General features: G+C 46.6%; 1 protein-coding gene across 2 annotated transcripts in view; it reads right to left on the minus strand.

Annotated features, from left to right (window-relative positions):
- Nucleotides 1–435: 435 nt before the first annotated feature.
- The window catches only part of LOC112241899 (coiled-coil domain-containing protein 81), a 29519-nt gene continuing 8388 nt past the window's right edge, over nt 436–21566 (minus strand). Inside the window, exons 3-15 of one of the 2 annotated variants that reach the window (XM_042313753.1) lie at nt 16536–16689; nt 13412–13671; nt 12626–12791; nt 12130–12247; nt 10539–10650; nt 9514–9660; nt 8694–8801; nt 8330–8499; nt 7994–8072; nt 7113–7211; nt 5393–5619; nt 5023–5148; nt 436–1115 (exon numbers count right to left, since the gene is read on the minus strand). In XM_042313753.1, coding sequence (XP_042169687.1) covers nt 977–1115; nt 5023–5148; nt 5393–5619; nt 7113–7211; nt 7994–8072; nt 8330–8499; nt 8694–8801; nt 9514–9660; nt 10539–10650; nt 12130–12247; nt 12626–12791; nt 13412–13671; nt 16536–16689 — 1905 coding nt within the window. In that variant the 3' untranslated portion in view covers nt 436–976. The remainder of the gene's footprint in view (nt 1116–5022; nt 5149–5392; nt 5620–7112; nt 7212–7993; nt 8073–8329; nt 8500–8693; nt 8802–9513; nt 9661–10538; nt 10651–12129; nt 12248–12625; nt 12792–13411; nt 13672–16535; nt 16690–21566) is intronic. The other variant, XM_042313754.1, reaches the window with a different exon arrangement.

Genomic DNA, 21566 nt, shown 5'->3' on the forward strand with positions numbered 1-21566 from the left:
AATTGAAATGGAATTGAAATGGAATTGACAGGAATTGAAATGGAATTGAAATGGAATTGACATGGAATTGACCCCAGCTCTGTTGCGGTTACACATCATGCGTTCTACCAGACTGGTCTCAGAACATATTTTATATTTTGCTAAAATCCGTGTCACTCCAATAGAACATCTCCTTTTTGGCATATGTAAATCCAGGGACACTCAAATGAGTATGATATGTTACGTTGGTATGACAGTAGGTTACTTAAGGCAGAGCAAACGTTTAGCAAGCCAAAGAATACATATTTCAAACTAATCACAGACTACTTTAGCATTTTAGCAGCTTTGCAGCTACTTACTACGTTTTAGGTACTTTGCAACTACTTAGCATGCTAGCTAACCCTTCCCCAAACCTTTTAACTTAACTCATACTAACAGTTGAGTGTGATAATCAAACTAAAGCAGTTGAGTGTGATATATCATACTGAAGCAGTTGAGTGTGATATATCAAACTAAAGCAGTTGAGTGTGATATATCATACTGAAGCAGTTGAGTGTGATATATCATACTAAAGCAGTTGAGTGTGATATATCATACTAAAGCAGTTGAGTGTGATATATCATACTAAAGCAGTTGCGTGTGATATATCATACTAAAGCAGTCGAGTGTGATATATCATACTAAAGCAGTTGAGTGTGATATATCATACTAAAGCAGTCGAGTGTGATATATCACACTAAAGCAGTTGAGTGTGATAAATCATACAAAAGCAGTTGAGTGTGATATATCAAGTGTGATATATCTAAAGCAGTCGACTGTGATAAATCATACTAAACGATACTGGCGCGAAGACGTAGGATACGTCCTACAATTCGTATTATATTGTACGACCGCTATTACGTTGGTAAGCCAATGTAATGTAATATAATGTAAAGTAACATATCATACTAAATGGAGTGGCATGGCTACGTTTGCTCTGAGACCAGGTTTCAGCGGTCTACACCATGAGGCGAGAGCCAGGGATGTAGTGAGACTCTTTCCAGATGTTTGTCTCTCCACAGTTCTCTGTCTTCCTCTTGCACTGGTAACAGCGGCGGTACTGCTCACACTGGTCAATCAGAAGACTGCTCCCAGACCTGTCATAGACATCAGAGATCAACGTCAGAATGTGGTCAATCAATCAGAAGACTGCTCCCAGACCTGTCATAGACATCAGAGATCAACGTCAGAATGTGGTCAATCAATCAGCAGACTGCTACCAAGACCTGTCATAGACATCAGAGATCAACGTCAGAATGTGGTCAATCAGTCAGCAGACTGCTCCCAGACCTGTCATAGACATCAGAGATCAACGGCAGAATGTGGTCAATCAATCAGCAGACTGCTCCCAGACCTGTCATAGACATCAGAGATCAATGTCAGAATGTGGTCAATCAATCAGCAGACTGCTCCCAGACCTGTCATCGACATCAGAGATCAACGTCAGAATGTGGTCAATCAATCAGCAGACTGCTCCCAGACCTGTCATAGACATCAGAGATCAACGTCAGAATGTGGTCAATCAATCAGCAGACTGCTCCCAGACCTGTCATAGACATCAGAGATCAACGTCAGAATGTGGTCAATCAATCAGCAGACTGCTCCCAGACCTGTCATAGACATCAGAGATCAACGTCAGAATGTGGTCAATCAATCAGCAGACTGCTCCCAGACCTGTCATAGACATCAGAGATCAACGTCAGAATGTGGTCAATCAATCAGCAGACTGCTCCCAGACCTGTCATAGACATCAGAGATCAACGTCAGAATGTGGTCAATCAATCAGCAGACTGCTCCCAGACCTGTCATAGACATCAGAGATCAACGTCAGAATGTGGTCAATCAATCAGCAGACTGCTCCCAGACCTGTCATAGACATCAGAGATCAACGTCAGAATGTGGTCAATCAATCAGCAGACTGCTCCCAGACCTGTCATAGACATCAGAGATCAACGTCAGAATGTGGTCAATCAATCAGCAGACTGCTCCCAGACCTGTCATAGACATCAGAGATCAACGTCAGAATGTGGTCAATCAATCAGCAGACTGCTCCCAGACCTGTCATCGACATCAGAGATCAACGTCAGAATCTGGTCAATCAATCAGCAGACTGCTCCCAGACCTGTCATAGACATCAGAGATCAACGTCAGAATGTGGTCAATCAATCAGCAGACTGCTCCCAGACCTGTCATAGACATCAGAGATCAACGGCAGAATGTGGTCAATCAATCAGCAGACTGCTCCCAGACCTGTCATAGACATCAGAGATCAACGTCAGAATGTGGTCAATCAATCAGCAGACTGCTCCCAGACCTGTCATAGACATCAGAGATCAATGTCAGAATGTGGTCAATCAATCAGCAGACTGCTCCCAGACCTGACAGAGACATCAGAGATCAACGTCAGAATGTGATGGTACAGATCAACGTCAACTATCATGACAGTGATCGACTCAATCAGCGGTCCCAAATCACTACATTTTTCTCCTTCTTGACCCTAACCCCGATGCTAGCATGTCTGAAGGGTGTGTATAAACTGGTAGCTCTGAAGGGTCTGGATAGGTATAAACAGTGTAGTGGTAGATCTGAAGGGTCTGGATAAACAGTGTAGTGGTAGATCTGAAGGGTCTGGATAGGTATAAACAGTGTAGTGGTAGATCTGAAGGGTCTGGAGTATAAACAGTGTAGTGGTAGATCTGAAGGGTCAATCAAAGCAGAGTGGTAGATCTGATGGGTCTGGATAGGTATAGACATCAGTGGTAGATCTGAAGGGTCAGTAAGTGTAGTGGTGTATCTGAAGGGTCTGGAATAAACAGTGTAGTGGTAGATCTGAAGGGTCTGGATAGGTATAAACAGTGTAGTGGTAGATCTGAAGGGTCTGGATAAACAGGGTAGTGGTAGATCTGAAGGGTCTGGATAGGTATAAACAGTGTAGTGGTAGATCTGAAGGGTCTGGATAAACAGTGTAGTGGTAGATCTGAAGGGTCTGGATAGGTATAAACAGTGTAGTGGTAGATCTGAACATAGGTATAAACAGTGTAGTGGTAGATCTGAAGGGTCTGGATAGGTATAAACAGTGGTGTATCTGAAGGGTCTGGATAGGTATAAACAGTGTAGTGGTAGATCTGAAGGGTCTGGATAAACAGGGTAGTGGTAGATCTGAAGGGTCTGGATAGGTATAAACAGTGTAGTGGTAGATCTGAAGGGTCTGGATAAACAGTGGAGTGGTAGATCTGAAGGGTCTGGATAGGTATAAACAGTGTAGTGGTAGATCTGAAGGGTCTGGATAGGTATAAACAGTGTAGTGGTAGATCTGAAGGGTCTGGATAAACAGTGTAGTGGTAGATCTGAAGGGTCTGGATAGGTATAAACAGTGTAGTGGTAGATCTGAAGGGTCTGGATAAACAGTGTAGTGGTAGATCTGAAGGGTCTGGATAGGTATAAACAGTGTAGTGGTAGATCTGAAGGGTCTGGATAAACAGTGTAGTGGTAGATCTGAAGGGTCTGGATAGGTATAAACAGTGTAGTGGTAGATCTGAAGGGTCTGGATAGGTATAAACAGTGTAGTGGTAGATCTGAAGGGTCTGGATAGGTATAAACAGTGTAGTGGTAGATCTGAAGGGTCTGGATAGGTATAAACAGTGTAGTGGTAGATCTGAAGGGTCTGGATAGGTATAAACAGTGTAGTGGTAGATCTGAAGGGTCTGGATAGGTATAAACAGTGTAGTGGTAGATCTGAAGGGTCTGGATAGGTATAAACAGTGTAGTGGTAGATCTGAAGGGTCTGGATAGGATAGTAGATCTGAAGGGTCTGGATAAACAGTGTAGTGGTAGATCTGAAGGGTCTGGATAGGTATAAACAGTGTAGTGGTAGATCTGAAGGGTCTGGATAAACAGTGTAGTGGTAGATCTGAAGGGTCTGGATAGGTATAAACAGTGTAGTGGTAGATCTGAAGGGTCTGGAAGGTATAAACAGTGTAGTGGTAGATCTGAAGGGTCTGGATAGGTATAAACAGTGTAGTGGTAGATCTGAAGGGTCTGGATAGGTATAAACAGTGTAGTGGTAGATCTGAAGGGTCTGGATAGGTATAAACAGTGTAGTGGTAGATCTGAAGGGTCTGGATAGGTATAAACAGTGTAGTGGTAGATCTGAAGGGTCTGGATAGGTATAAACAGTAAGATCAGGGTCTGGTAGGTATAAACAGTAGTGGTAGATCTGAAGGGTCTGGTATAAACAGTGTAGTGGTAGATCTGAAGGGTCTGGATAGGTATAAACAGTGTAGTGGTGTATCTGAAGGGTCTGGATAGGTATAAACAGTGTAGTGGTAGATCTGAAGGGTCTGGATAGGTCTAAACAGTGTAGTGGTAGATCTAAAGGGTCTGGATAGGTATAAACAGTGTAGTGGTAGATCTGAAGGGTCTGGATAGGTATAAACAGTAGTGGTAGATCTGAAGGGTCTGGATAGGTATAAACAGTGTAGTGGTAGATCTGAAGGGTCTGGAAGGGTATAAACTGTAGATCTGAAGGGTCTGGATAGGTATAAACAGTGTAGTGGTAGATCTGAAGGGTCTGGATAGGTATAAACAGTGTAGTGGTAGATCTGAAGGGTCTGGATAGGTATAAACAGTGTAGTGGTGGATCTGAAGGGTCTGGATAGGTATAAACAGTGTAGTGGTAGCTCTGAAGGGTCTGGATAGGTATAAACAGTGTAGTGGTAGATCTGAAGGGTCTGGATAGGTATAAACAGTGTAGTGGTAGATCTGAAGGGTCTGGATAGGTATAAACAGTGTAGTGGTAGATCTGAAGGGTCTGGATAGGTATAAACAGTGTAGTGGTAGATCTGAAGGGTCTGAATAGGTATAAACAGTGTAGTGGTAGATCTGAAGGGTCTGGATAGGTATAAACAGTGTAGTGGGAAAGCTTCCATCATATTGTTTCCATCCAACAGATCTGTAAACATAGAAGGGTTAGGGCCAATCCAGGTTGTGATTTGAGTACATTACTTGATGAATTCCTTCTCCTCTCTGTCTCGGTGGCGTTTCAGGTCGGCGCTGCGTCTCCAGGTGTCCTCCAACGAGGCCCTCAGGTTACGCAGCTTCTCAAAGCGGTTGATGTGGTCGTTTATCAGTCTGCCAGGAGAGAGAGTGAGAGGAAAATATAGAAACAGAACATATAGACAAGACATCTCATATAAAATGGCCTTTAACCTTGAACCATTCCATATACCATTTTGTTCCGCATTCTCATTTTATTCACTCACTTTCTGAATTTCAGGTGGACAATTTCACCCTCCCCACTCCCCCCGTCTCTCCATGACACCCTCTCGCTCCCTGTCCCCCACCTCTCTCCCCCTGCCTTCCCCCTTCCACTCACTCCTTCCTGTTCCTGTTGAGCATCTCTCTCTCGTTCTTCTGTTTGGTGCTGCGGTTAAGGAGCAGCTCTTTTCTCTTGTTATTAGCCGTGGTCAGCTGTTCCTGGTAGACCTTCTCCGCCCGCTGCTTCTGCTCTGACAGCCCAGCAGGGGTACAGTCCAGCTGGCCAAACACAGGGCCGTCCGAGTCGGGCAGGCGCGCTGGGAGGCCCGAGCCCTGGTACTCCACCTGGTAGATACGTTAATTAAATAACATCCATTAGATTTGTGGAGCATCAAGATCCTCAAATTATTTTTCTACTCAACCTGAGTGAAGATTAGAATCACAGAGGAGCTCACAACTACTGGAAACTCATCTGTCATCTATAAATACTGGAATCTCTCAACTATGACTTCCTGTTCTCGGTTAAAGAAGAGCCATTTGATTGGCAGAGCATGAAGATAACCAGTGTGCTGAGATTGTTTTCTACTCAACCGGGACTAAACATAGACACCACAGAGGAGCTAGACTACTGTTCAACCTGGACTAAACATAGACACCACAGAGGAGCTAGACTACTGTTCAACCTGGACTAGACAGACACCACAGAGGAGCTAGACTACTGTTCAACCTGGACTAAACATAGACACCACAGAGGAGCTGGACTACTGTTCAACCTGGACTAGACAGACACCACAGAGGAGCTAGACTACTGTTCAACCTGGACTAGACATAGACACCACAGAGGAGCTGGACTACTGTTCAACCTGGACTAAACATAGACACCACAGAGGAGCTGGACTACTGTTCAACCTGGACTAAACAGACACCACAGAGGAGCTGGACTACTGTTCAACCTGGACTAAACATAGACACCACAGAGGAGCTGGACTACTGTTCAACCTGGACTAAACATAGACACCACAGAGGAGCTGGACTACTGTTCAACCTGGACTAGACAGACACCACAGAGGAGCTGGACTACTGTTCAACCTGGACTAGACATAGACACCACAGAGGAGCTGGACTACTGTTCAACCTGGACTAGACATAGACACCACAGAGGAGCTGGACTACTGTTCAACCTGGACTAAACATAGACACCACAGAGGAGCTGGACTACTGTTCAACCTGGACTAAACATAGACACCACAGAGGAGCTGGACTACTGTTCAACCTGGACTAAACATAGACACCACAGAGGAGCTGGACTACTGTTCAACCTGGACTAAACATAGACACCACAGAGGAGCTGGACTACTGTTCAATTCCCTCATATACTGCATTTCCTTCCTCAACTGTCCTTCTTTAAGTACCTCAAGACTGGCTCAACTGTCCTTCTTTAAGTACTTCAAGTCTGGCTCAACTGTCCTTATTTAAGTACTTCAAGTCTGGCTCAACTGTCCTTATTTAAGTACTTCAAGTCTTGCTCAACTGTCCTTATTTAAGTACTTCAAGTCTGGCTCAACTGTCCTTCTTTAAGTACTTCAAGTCTGGCTCAACTGTCCTTGTTTAAGTACCTCAAGTCTGGCTCAACTGTCCTTCTTTAAGTACTTCAAGTCAGGCTCAACTGTCCTTCTTTACCATTAATTTTTCCTCCTCTTCCTCCCCATTTCTCCTTCCTCTTTCCTTCCCTCTCTATCCCTTCCCTTCTTTATCTTAAACCTCTCCATCTGTCTCCCTCTCCTCTCCTCTCCTCTCCTCTCCTCTCCGTAGAGACTTGTCTATATTATGTTTCCTGCCTGCTCTGAGTCATCTCCTGCTGCTGTCTGTCCCTGGATGGGCGGGAACATCACTCTCCTATCTCCCTTGGCCTTCTGCTTGCCCTTCTCTGTTTCCACCTGTACAACAAGACAGGTGGTCAGGTAAACATCAATCTGTAGTGGTCCCCTCTGCCTTGCTCAGCCATAACCTGTGCAGCACACCTGGGAGTTCAGTTATTCAATCCACAGCCTTTTTATCAACATAATAAATATCCCTCCACTTCAACATGCACTTGTGTAACACATGGTGGGAGGCATGTCTTTGGTAGGTTTGGTCTGGTAGGTCTGTTCGGGTTGGGTAGTTCTGGCCTGTAGGTAGGGTCTGGTAGGTATGGTCTGGTAGGTCTGGCCTGGTAGGTCTGGGCTGATAGGAAGGGGCTGGTAGATATGGTAGGTAGGGTCTGGTAGGTAGGGTCTGGTAGGTATGGTCTGGTAGATCTGGTCTGGTAGGTAGGGTCTGGTAGGTATGGTCTGGTAGGTCTGGTCTGGTAGGTATGGTCTGGTAGGTCTAGTCTTGTAGGTATGGTCTGGTAGGTCTGGTCTGGTAGGTATGGTCTGGTAGGCATGGTCTGGTCTGGTAGGTCTGGTCTGGTAGGTGTGGTCTGGTAGATCTGATCTGGTAGATATGGTCCGGTAGGTAAGGTCTGGTAGGTCTGGCCAGGTAGGTATGGCCTGGTAGGTATGGTCTGGTAGGTATGGTAGGTATGGTCTGGTAAGTATGGTCTGGTCTGGTAGGTCTGGTCTGGAAGGTATGGTCTGGTCTGGTAGGTCTGGCCAGGTAGGTATGGTCTGGTAGGGAGGGTCTGGTAGGTAGAGTCTGGTAAGTATGCTATATAATATATGGTAGGACAGACTCTTACCTGTATATCCAGGGCTTTCTTGTAGCAGCTAGTGTTCTTCTGTCTCAGGTGGAGCTGCTGGGACTTTTGCAAGGCGATTCTGAGACACACAATAGCTATTCACACACTGTCGAAACTGAGCAACAGACTGTACAATGACCACAGCATTCTGTATGTACAGTAGAGACCACAGGCCTGTTGACATGGGTTCATGGCAGCAGGTGCACTTCCTCTTAGACAAACATTTTGACGTGGTACCCTACTCCCTTTATAGTGCACTGAAGAGCCCTGGTCAAAACTAAGTAGTGCACTACATAGGGAATGGGGTGCCATATGGGACTCAGATGCATCACCTACTCCTGTGCCAGCTGGACCTGTTGTAGCAGGTCGATGAGCTCCTGTTCCTGCTGAGTCTGGCTGACCTGGCCCTTCCTCCACTCCGCCTGGGCCCGCAGATCCTGCATGTAGCCGCGCTGCTTATGAACCCTGGGAGGGGTGAGGGGACGGCCCCTGAAGATGTACGAACCCTGTGGGGGGGGTCAATATCATCACAACATCATTCATTGATAAGTTTAGACCATTGGCTAAGTGTTGCAATAGTAACTGTGCATAGACCAATGCATGCTAAATGCAGCAGCTGAAACGCCATGGACCATTTGAACTCTAGAACATTTAAACCCCCTGAAGATCAGTGTGCTGATTGGACAAGGCCAGGGCTCACATGGAAGTGGGAGGAGCGAGCAACCTTCTTCGCCTTCATGGCTTCAGACACTGCCAGGTTGAACGCTGCCACCTTCTGGTTGTTCTCACGTATCTCCAGACGGTCCGCCTAACACACACACACACACACACACACACACACACCACATCTCACACACACACACACCACCACATCACAAATACACACACACCCATCATCACACACACACCACCACCACATCACAAATACCACACATCACAAATACACACACACACACACCACCATCACACAAACACCACATCACAAATACACACACACACACACAAACACACACCAGGCCAGTGTCACAAATACACACAGTTTACCACCACACTACAAGTTTAACAGGCTCAGTGTCAATCTGACTACTGAGTTGAATCTGACTACTGAGTTTAATCTGACTACTGAGGTTAATCTGACTACCGAGTTGAATCTGACTACCGAGTTTAATCTGACTACTGAGGTTAATCTGACTACTGAGGTTAATCTGACTACCGAGTTTAATCTGACTACTGAGTTTAATGTGACTACCGAGTTGAATCTGACTACCGAGTTGAATCTGACTACCGAGTTGAATCTGACTACCGAGTTGAATCTGACTACCGAGTTGAATCTGACTACTGAGTTTAGTCTGACTACCGAGTTTAATCTGACTCCAGGACTAAAACAGAAGTACTAATGCAGACTCTCCCCTTGGCTTTCAGTCTAGTAGTATTCTGTCTATTCATCACTCCAAGACAAAGAGTAAAAGACAACAGGGAACATGTTCCTCATCTCATCATCAGAGTGGCGTTGGCCTCACCTGCTGCCTCTGTAGGTAGTACTGGTCTCTGCGCTGCTCGTTGAACTGTAACACCCTCTCCTCCTCCTGCTGTTCCGTCAGCCTCTCCTCTGCCAGGTAGTGGGGGATGTTACGCTGGGCCCGCTGCATGCACAGGTAACACAACTCCTATAGAGAAGGATAGGTGATGTTATATGCACAGGTAACACAACTCCTATAGAGAAGGATAGGTGATGTTATATACACAGGTAACACAACTCCTATAGAGAAGGATAGGTGATGTTATATACACAGGTAACACCTCCTATAGGGAAGGATAGGTGATGTTATATACACAGGTAACACCTCCTATAGGGAAGGATAGGTGATGTTATATGCACAGGTAACACAACTCCTATAGAGAAGGATAGGTGATGTTATATGCACAGGTAACACCTCCTATAGGGAAGGATAGGTGATGTTATATACACAGGTAACACAACTCCTATAGAGAAGGATAGGTGATGTTATATGCACAGGTAACACCTATAGGGAAGGATAGGTGATGTTATATACACAGGTAACACAACTCCTATAGAGAAGGATAGGTGATGTTATATACACAGGTAACACCTATAGGGAAGGATAGGTGATGTTATATACACAGGTAACACCTATAGGGAAGGATAGGTGATGTTATATATACAGGTAACACCTATAGGGTAGGATAGGTGATGTTATATGCACAGGTAACACAACTCCTATAGAGAAGGATAGGTGATGTTATATGCACAGGTAACACCTATGGGGAAGGATAGGTGATGTTATATACACAGGTAACACAACTCCTATAGAGAAGGATAGGTGATGTTATATACACAGGTAACACCTCCTATAGGGAAGGATAGGTGATGTTATATACACAGGTAACACCTCCTATAGGGAAGGATAGGTGATGTTATATACACAAGTAACACCTCCTATAGGGAAACACAGTTATTTATTGATTGATAACCCTCATACACACTCACAAAAGCAGAGTGTCCGGCACACACACACACACTCACCTGTCCAGCCCTGTTGTGGTTGACACAGGGCATGTCCAGGTGAGAGTCCCCCCTCTTCACCTTCCCCTCCTTCAGAGCAGCGCCCTCCAGTGGTAGGATAGACACTGTGGACCTACAGGACAGCAGGTTGGAAACAGATAGCAGTCCTAGGTTATCTTTCAGCTCAGGGGCTATTCAACCACAGTCCTGGGTTATCTTTCAGATCAGGGGCTATTCAACCACAGTCCTGGGTTATCTTTCAGCTCAGGGGCTATTCAACCACAGTCCTGGGTTATCTTTCAGCTCAGGGGCTATTCAACCACAGTCCTAGGTTATCTTTCAGATCAGGAGCTATTCAACCACAGTCCTGGGAGACCAAAATACATCTGGTTATGTACCCCAAATGGCACCCTATTCCCATAGTGCACTTCGTTTGACCAAACGAACACACACCACATCACAAATACACACACACACACCACATCACAAATACACACACACCACATCACAAATACACACACACACACCACCGCGTCACTTTCTCCTGCACAGCCGGAGCCAAGTGATAATTGAAGGCTTCCAATAGGGTGTCATTTGGGACGCAGACAGTGTCTGTATGGACGGAGGAACGTCCAGAGGGGTCTAGTTTCAGAGTCCAGGGCCACGGGACCGCTGTGGGGGGTACAGGGCAGGCTAAACCTCAGGGCACACTGTCTGAATGATCAGGTGGTGACAGGTGAGGAACTGTCCCACACAGGGAGAGCTGCATCATTCATGGAGCCACTACCCCAGGACAGGACAGTAACACAAGTACCCTCTCCTAAACTCCCACAGATTGCCCAAGGGTGTGTTCCAATAATATAATAACTTGTTCACTACTTCCCATAAATCTAAAAGCATTGAATTGGAGGCATGGGGCTACTGGGAGTTCCCACCATATTTCTTACCAGTCATTTCCTTTCAAATCAGTGAAGTGAACAGTTAGCAGTGAGGTTAGCAGTGAGGCCGACAATAGCTGGGGTTAGCAGTGAGGTTAGCAGTGAGGTTAACAGTGAGGCTGACAACAGCTGGGGTTAGCAGTGAGGTTAGCAGTGAGGTTAGCAGTGAGGCTGACAACAGCTGGGGTTAGCAGTGAGGCTGACAATAGCTGGGGTTAGCAGTGAGGCCGACAATAGCTGGGGTTAGCAGTGAGACTGACAATAGCTGGGGTTAGCAGTGAGGTTAGCAGTGAGGCCGACAACAGCTGGGGTTAGCAGTGAGGCCGACAACAGCTGGGGTTAGCAGTGAGGTTAGCAGTGAGGCCGACAACAGCTGGGGTTAGCAGTGAGGCCGACAACAGCTGGGGTTAGCAGTGAGGTTAGCAGTGAGGCCGACAACAGCTGGGGTTAGCAGTGAGGTTAGCAGTGAGGTTAGCAGTGAGGCCGACAATAGCTGGGGTTAGCAGTGAGGTTAGCAGTGAGGCCGACAACAGCTGGGGTTAGCAGTGAGGCCGACAACAGCTGGGGTTAACAGTGAGGCAGACAACAGCTGGGGTTAGCAGTGAGGCCGACAACAGCTGGGGTTAACAGTGTTAGCCGACAACAGCTGGGGTTAGCAGTGAGGCCGACAGTACCTGTCAGTGTTGGTCTCCGCTGGAGGTCTGGGCTCCAGGTCATCAGTGAGACTGATCCCGTTGACCTTGGCTGGGTGCAGGGTGTGTCTGGATCTGGACTGCGAAGTCACCAGGGATTCTGGGTAAACATGGTAACATAACTACAGGTGAGAAAGACTCGGCAGATGAAGAGACATACATGTTCTGGGATACGCCCAAGTCTAGATAATGTTATATTAGCTTACCTTTCTCTCCAACACTGGGTTATCAAGGTTAAGTGAGCCCAACACATATCTCTCACCAGAGACGTTACACCCATTAAAACCCCTCAATCTGATCGAGATATTCACTGAGTTAATCCAAATCAAATAAATATGGTCATCAGTTGAATATGGTCATCAGTTGAATATGGTCATCAGTTGAATATGGTCATCAGTTGAATATGGTCATCAGTTGAATTTGGCCATAAAAACCATTGTTTTTAGAGGACTAGATTACACCACTGTCTCTCCGTCACCTCTATTCTTCTCCTTCCTGTCTGAGTCTGTCTGGACCTGGGCCAGGGCCTCTTCTCCCCAGTCCTTCCCCCCCTGTTCGGAAGAGATCCTGGGGAGGATGATGGTGTTGCTGGTCCCTGTTATGCTGGATCTCTCAAACAGGACAGAGTTGCTGGTGCCAGGTCTCTGGGATAGAGAGTGGAGTAGGGGGATTGTCATCAACACAAATACAAACGCACTTGTACAATCATACACACCTGCTCACTCTCTCTCTCTGTCTGTCTCACACACACACACACACACACACACATACACACATACACACACACACACCCCCATCCCCCACACACACATACTGTACACACACACACACACACACCCTATCCCCCCATCCCCCACACACACATACTGTACACACATACACACAAACACACACTACCCCCACCCCCACACACACACACTACCCCATACACACATACTGTACACACACACACACACACACAAACACACACTACCTCCATCCCCCACACACACATACTGTACACACACACACACACACACACACACACTACCCCCATCCCCCACACACACACACACTACCCCCATCCCCCACACACACATACTGTACCCCACACACACACACACACTACCCCCATCCCCCACACACACATACTGTACACACACACACACACACTACCCCCATCCCCCACACACACATACTGTACACACACACACACACACACCCTACCCAACCCAACCCCCATACACACACTACCTACATGACATATCTAATCCACCCTACTGACATTGGAGAGCGCCAAGAGCAGCTTCCCACTGCCGTCCAAGGCGGTGACAAAGTCGTGGTAGAACTTCATCTTGACTTTGCTCTGGCAGAACAACAGCTCTCCGATGGCGTGGAAGGTGAAGAGGACTGAGCGGCCGGCGGCCACGGCTCTCAGCAACACCAGCAGAGTCTCTCTCACACAGCCCTCCACCACGTGACGCTCAAACGGGCTCTCCACAGACAGGGCTGTGAAGTTGAGCTGGACTAGTGGCACGTCCCCTGCTGTGATGACAGATGGATTACACACATTCCTAGTGTTAGTGTACTGGTCTCCTGTGATGATTAACCAGCTTGTCTGAGACCTGAAGACTTAGATTATCCAGGTTAAAGCTATAGGCTTTAGCTCAGCAGTCGTGTATAGACAGACAACCTGGGTTGGATAAGATTCAGCCACACCAAGATGGCTCTCTCTATCCCACTCCCAACATGCTCTCCACAGACAGACATATGAACACACCAAGATGGCTCTCTCTATCCCACTTCCAACATGCTCTCCACAGACAGACATATTAACACACCAAGATGGCTCTCTCTATCGCATTCCCAACATGCTCTCCACAGACAGACATATTAACACACCAAGATGGCTCTCTCTATCGCATTCCCAACATGCTCTCCACAGACAGACATATTAACACACCAAGATGGCTCTCTCTATCGCATTCCCAACATTCCACAGACAGAGATGGCTCTCTATCCACAAAGACAGAGATGGCTCTCTCTATCCCACCACCAACATGCTCTCCACAGACAGACATATTAACAACACCAAGATGGATCTCTCTATCCCATTCCCAACATGCTCTCCACAGACAGAGATGGCTCTCTCTATCCCACCACCAACATGCTCTCCACAGACAGAGATGGCTCTCTCTATCCCACCACCAACATGCTCTCCACAGACAGAGATGGCTCTCTCTATCCCACCACCAACATGCTCTCCACAGACAGAGATGGCTCTCTCTATCGCATTCCCAACATGCTCTCCACAGACAGAGATGGCTCTCTCTATCGCACCCCCAACATGCTCTCCACAGACAGAGATGGCTCTCTCTATCGCATTCCCAACATGCTCTCCACAGACAGGGCTGGGAAGTTGAGCTGGACCAGTGGCACATCCCCTGCAGTGACTCCACAGACAGAGGTGGCACTGGCACATCCCATTAGAAATACAATGACTAGACAGACATGTCATCGTGTTGCTCCACCACCAAAAAGCAACACTTGGATTTATCCCACACAGCTGTGCACAGGGTTTTCTCATTCATTCTCTTTCATCATACTGTTTCTATGGGACACATTGCTGGTATCAGTGTAACATAGTGTTTCTATGGGACACATTGCTGGTATCAGTGTAACATAAAAAGCAACAGTGTTTCTATGGGACACATTGCTGGTATCAGTGTAACATAGTGTTTCTATGGGACACATTGCTGGTATCAGTGTAACATAGTGTTTCTATGGGACACATTGCTGGTATCAGTGTAACATAGTGTTTCTATGGGACACATTGCTGGTATCAGTGTAACATAGTGTTTCTATGGGACACATTGCTGGTATCAGTGTAACATAGTGTTTCTATGGGACACATTGCTGGTATCAGTGTAACATAGTGTTTCTATGGGACACATTGCTGGTATCAGTGTAACATAGTGTTTCTATGGGACACATTGCTGGTATCAGTGTAACATAGTGTTTCTATGGGACACATTGCTGGTATCAGTGTAACATAGTGTTTCTATGGGACACATTGCTGGTATCAGTGTAACATAGTGTTTCTATGGGACACATTGCTGGTATCAGTGTAACATAGTGTTTCTATGGGACACATTGCTGGTATCAGTGTAACATAGTGTTTCTATGGGACACATTGCTGGTATCAGTGTAACATAGTGTTTCTATGGGACACATTGCTGGTATCAGTGTAACATAGTGTTTCTATGGGACACATTGCTGGTATCAGTGTAACATAGTGTTTCTATGGGACACATTGCTGGTATCAGTGTAACATAGTGTTTCTATGGGACACATTGCTGGTATCAGTGTAACATAGTGTTTCTATGGGACACATTGCTGGTATCAGTGTAACATAGTGTTTCTATGGGACACATTGCTGGTATCAGTGTAACATAATGGAAGAGGGTTGATTAATCGTCTTTCCTGGCACCTGAAGAATTGTACTAGTTCCCCAAGCTACTGCCCAGGCTTTAGCTCAGCAGGCTATCAGCACAATTGTGTGTCTGTGTGTCTGTGTGTCTGTGTGTCTGCGTGTGTGTGTACGCATACTCGCGTGTGTCTGTGTGCGTGCGTACGCGTACTCGCGTGTGTGTGTGTCTGTGTGCGTGCGTACGCGTACTCGCGTGTGTGTGTGTCTGTGTGCGTGCGTACGCGTACTCGCGTGTGTCTGTGTCTGTGTGCGTGCGTACGCGTACTCGCGTGTGTGTGTGTCTGTGTGCGTGCGTACGCGTACTCGCGTGTGTGTGTGTCTGTGTGCGTGCGTACGCGTACTCGCGTGTGTGTCTGTGTGTGTGCGTGCGTACGCGTACTCGCGTGTGTGTGTCTGTGTGCGTGCGTACGCGTACTCGCGTGTGTGTGTGTCTGTGTGCGTGCGTACGCGTACTCGCGTGTGTCTGTGTGTGTGCGTGCGTACGCGTACTCGCGTGTGTGTGTGTCTGTGTGCGTGCGTACGCGTACTCGCGTGTGTGTGTGTCTGTGTGCGTGCGTACGCGTACTCGCGTGTGTCTGTGTGTGTGTGTGTGTGTGCGTGCGTACGCGTACTCGCGTGTGTCTGTGTGTCTGTGTGCGTGCGTACGCGTACTCGCGTGTGTGTGTGTCTGTGTGCGTGCGTACGCGTACTCGCGTGTGTGTGTGTCTGTGTGTGCGTGCGTACGCGTACTCGTGTGTGTCTGTGTGTGTGCGTGCGTACGCGTACTGCGTGTGTGTGTGTCTGTGTGCGTGCGTACGCGTACTCGCGTGTGTGTGTGTCTGTGTGCGTGCGTACGCGTACTCGCGTGTGTGTGTGTCTGTGTGCATGCGTGCATACGCGTACTCGCGTGTGTGTGTGTTCTTGGCCCATCGCCACTCACCTGCAGACAGCGGTTTGACCTGCTTGAGGCCGTGTGACTGGGACAGCTTCTCAGAGAGCAGGAAGATGGGTCGCTGGATCAAAACAAACTTATTGCCTACGTCCAGCTTCTGCTGAGAGAAGGTGAAGGAGCCCAGGCCTGCAATGTAGACCCCCTGGACAGACAGACAGACAGACAGACAGACAGACAGACAGACAGACAGACAGACAGACAGACAGACAGACACAAGTTGTCAACCAGTTCTCCTAGAACTGATGATGAATATAGCTGAAAGACATCATGACTATTTATGCCTCTACTATTTATGATATGTCATATTTAATTCCCTAATGTCTCCTAACTTTCCTCAAAGCTAAAAGATTTCTTAATCTCACTGAAAATTGGGCAATGAAATAGTTGCCAGCTTCAAATCTGTTACATGCAAAATAGTCCAATTTCAGAATTTATATTCATACACAGACCAAAAAAGGTCAAGTTAAATCAAATTAATTCCAATCCCAATTAAAATACAACAGCTGGTTTTATTGGCTGACTGGCATCGCTCAGAGAGCAGCAGCCTGCGCCCTTTTCTCTCACTTGTAGAAAGCAGAGAGCAGCAGCCTGCGCCCTTTTCTCTCACTTGTAGAAAGCAGAGCAGCAGCCTGCACCCTTTTCTCTCACTTGTAGAAAGCAGAGCAGCAGCCTGCGCCCTTTTCTCTCACTTGTAGAAAGTAGAGCAGCAGCCTGCACCCTTTTCTCTCACTTGTAGAAAGCAGAGCAGCAGCCTGCGCCCTTTTCTCTCACTTGTAGAAAGCAGAGCAGCAGCCTGCGCCCTTTTCTCTCACTTGTAGAAAGCAGAGAGCAGCAGCCTGCGCCCTTTTCTCTCACTTGCAGAAAGCAGAGAGCAGAGACGGTACCAGTTTGCCAGTCAGACGTTTAGTCAGTGCGCCGATTGTTTTGTTTGATGTCGGCCTTTTGAACTCCGCCTTGTAAACCTTGTTGTAATCTGATAGCCAGGGGTTGATTGAATTGACAAGTGAGGGAGACCTCGTTTTTGGTGACCATTCGAAATAAAAAAGCTATTTTATTGCTCTTAAAATATAGGCTGTGATAGCTGTAGGCCTAATTGATATTTGTATTCATTTGCCCCATAGGCTAGAAGACAAAATGGCGCCGGAAGAATTGGCAGCAGTTTTACGGGCGCCCAACCAATTGTGCTATTATGTGGGGGGGTTTGCGTTATTTGTAACTTATTTTGTACATAATGTTTCTGAAACCGTATTTTACAGCAATACAGAGCTTCTGGATGTCAGGACAGAGATCACTGACCTCAGATTAGACACAGAGCTTCTGGATATCAGGACAGAGATCACTCACCTCAGATTAGACACAGAGCTTCTGGATATCAGGACAGAGATCACTCACCTCAGATTAGACACAGAGCTTCCGGATATCAGGACAGAGATCACTGACCTCAGATTAGACACAGAGCTTCTGGACATCAGGACAGAGATCACTCACCTCAGATTAGACACAGAGCTTCTGGATATCAGGACAGAGATCACTCACCTCAGATTAGACACAGAGCTTCTGGATATCAGGACAGAGATCACTCACCTCAGATTAGACACAGAGCTTCTGGACATCAGGACAGAGATCACTCACCTCAGATTAGACACAGAGCTTCTGGATATCAGGACAGAGATCACTCACCTCAGATTAGACACAGAGCTTCTGGATATCAGGACAGAGATCACTCACCTCGGATTAGACACAGAGCTTCTGGATATCAGGACAGAGATCACTCACCTCAGATTAGACAAAGATCTTCTGGATATCAGGACAGAGATCACTCACCCTGGATTAGACACAGAGCTTCTGGATATCAGGACAGTGATCACTCACCTCAGATTAGACACAGAGCTTCTGGATATCAGGACAGAGATCACTCACCTCAGATTAGACACAGAGCTTCTGGATATCAGGACAGAGATCACTCACCTCAGATTAGACACAGAGCTTCTGGATATCAGGACAGAGATCACTCACCTCAGATTAGACACAGAGCTTCTGGATATCAGGACAGAGATCACTCACCTCAGATTAGACACAGAGCTTCTGGATATCAGGACAGAGATCACTCACCTCAGATTAGACACAGAGCTTCTGGATATCAGGACAGAGATCACTCACCTCAGATTAGACACAGAGCTTCTGGATATCAGGACAGAGATCACTCACCTCAGATTAGACACAGAGCTTCTGGATGTCAGGACAGCGATCACTCACCTCAGATTAGACAAAGAGTTTTCTTCAGGACAAGATCACTCACCTCAGATTAGACAAGAGCTTCTGGATAACAGGACAGAGATCATCCCCAGATTAGACAAAGAGCTTCTGGATATCAGGACAGAGATCACTCACCCTGGATTAGACACAGAGCTTCTGGATATCAGGACATCATTGGATCACTCACCTCAGATTAGACACAGAGCTTCTGGATATCAGAACAGAGATCACTCAAAACTCAGATTAGACAAAGATCTTCTGATATCAGGACAGAGATCATTCAGCCAGTGGGATTAGACACGGAGAGCTTCTGGATATCAGGACAGTGATCACTCACCTCAGATTAGACACAGAGCTTCTGGATATCAGGACAGAGATCACTCACCTGCAGATTAGACACAGAGCTTCTGGATATCAGACAGAGATCACTCACCTCAGATTAGACACAGAGCTTCTGGATATCAGGACAGAGATCACTCACCTCAGATTAGACACAGAGCTTCTGGATATCAGGACACCTGAGATCACTCACCTCAGATTAGACACAGAGCTTCTAGATATCAGGACAGAGATCACTCACCTCAGATTAGACACAGAGCTTCTCAAATGTCAGGTCAGAGATCACTCACCTCAGGTTAGTTATCAGAGCTTCTAGATATCAGGACAGAGATCACTCACCTTCGGATTAGACAAATATCTTCTGGATATCAGGACAGCGATCACTCACCCAGATTAGACAAAGAGCTTCTGGATACAACTCTCATCACTCACCTCAGATTGACAAAGAGCTTCTGGATATCAGGACAGCGATCACTCACCTCAGATTAGACAAAGAGCCCTGGATATCAGGACCCAGATCACTGCACCTCAGATTAGACAAACGCTTCTGGATTCCAGGACAGAGATCACTCACCTCAGATTAGACAAATTCTTCTGGATATCAGGACAGCGATCATCACCTCAGATTAGACAAAGAGCTTCTGGATATCAGGCAGCGATCACTCACCTCAGATTAGACAAAGAGCTTCTGGATATCAGGACAGCGATCACTCACCTCAGATTAGACAAAGAGCTTCTGGATGTCAGGACAGAGATCACTCACCTGCTAACCCTGATTAGACAAAGAGCTTCTGGATATCAGGACAGCGATCACTCACCTCAGATTAGACAAAGAGCTTCTGGACATCAGGACATCGATCACTCACCTAGATTAGACAAAGAGTTTATGGATATCAGGACAGAGATCACTCACCTCAGATTAGACAAAGAGCTTTGGATATCAGGTCCATCACCACCTCAGATTAGACAAAGACTTCTGGATATCAGGACAAATCACTCACCTCAGATTAGACAAAGAGCTTCTGGATATCAGGACAGCGATCACTCACCTCAGATTAGACACAGAGCTTCTGGATATCAGGACAGAATCACTCACCTCAGATTAGACTCAGAGTTTGTTCTGGATTCAGGACAACTGATCACTCACCTCAGATTAGACACAGAGCTTCTGGATATCAGGACAGAGATCACTCACCTCAGATTAGACAAAGAGCTTCTGGACATCAGGACAGCGATCACTCTCAGATTAGACACAGAGCTTCTGGATATCCAGGACCAACTGGCCCTCCAAACACCTCGCCTCAGAATAGACAAAGATCTTCTCAGGACAGAGATCACTCACCTCAGATTAGACAAAGAGCTTCTGGATATCAGGTCAGCGATCACTCACCTCAGATTAGACACAGAGTTTCTAAAACACTTCTCAGGACAGAGATCACTCACCTCAGATTAGACCCAGATCCTGGATGTCAGGACAGACCTCACTCACCTCAGATTAGACAAAGAGCCTGGATATCAGGACAGTAACTTCCTCACCCAGATTTTAGATAAGCAGAGCTTCTGGATTCAAAAAATGCAGATTCACTAAGAACAGACACAGAGTTTCTGGTTCACCCCAGACCTCAGATTAGACAAAGATCTTCTGGATATCAGGACAGAGATCACTCAGTCCCCGGATTAGACAAAGAGCTTCTGGATATCAGGACAGCGATCACTCACCTCGGATTAGACAAAGAGCTTCTGGATATCAGGACAGCGATCACTCACCTTGCATCCAGATTAGACAAAGAGCACCTCCTCCCAGCTCACCCCTGCAGATTAGACAAAGAGCTAACACGGTCAGGATAAATCCATGATTATCGAAAACTTCAGATTAGACAAATATCTTCTCAATCCAGGACAGCCATCACTCTGCCTCAGATTAGACAAAATCTTCTGGATATCAGGACAGCTCCTCCCCACCTCAGATTAGACAAAGCCTTCAAGATTCTCCTTCACCCAAATCCAGATTAGACAAAGAGTTCTGGATAAGAGCTGCAAAATCCTCACCTCAGATTAGACAAAGAGCTGGGTCAGGACAATCTGATCACCCCTCATTTCTGACAAAGAGCTTCGCCATTGTCGCAACCCCTATTACCAGCCTGTTCACCTCTCTTTCATATCAGCTGAGATCACTCCCACCTCAGATTAGACACAGAGCTTCTGGATATCAGGACAGAGATCACTCACCTCAGATTAGACAAAGAGCTTCTGGATATCAGGACAGCGATCACTCACCTCAGATTAGACAAAGATCTTCTGGATATCAGGACCGATCCTCACCTCAGATTAGACAAAGATCTTCTGAAAGCCAAGTCAACAAACAGGTCACTGACCATCTAGATCCCAAAGATCTTCTGGATATCAGGACAGCGGTCACGGGTC

The sequence above is a fragment of the Oncorhynchus tshawytscha genome, unplaced genomic scaffold (genome assembly GCF_018296145.1).
Source record: "Oncorhynchus tshawytscha isolate Ot180627B unplaced genomic scaffold, Otsh_v2.0 Un_contig_3959_pilon_pilon, whole genome shotgun sequence".
Lineage (NCBI taxonomy): Eukaryota > Metazoa > Chordata > Actinopteri > Salmoniformes > Salmonidae > Oncorhynchus > Oncorhynchus tshawytscha.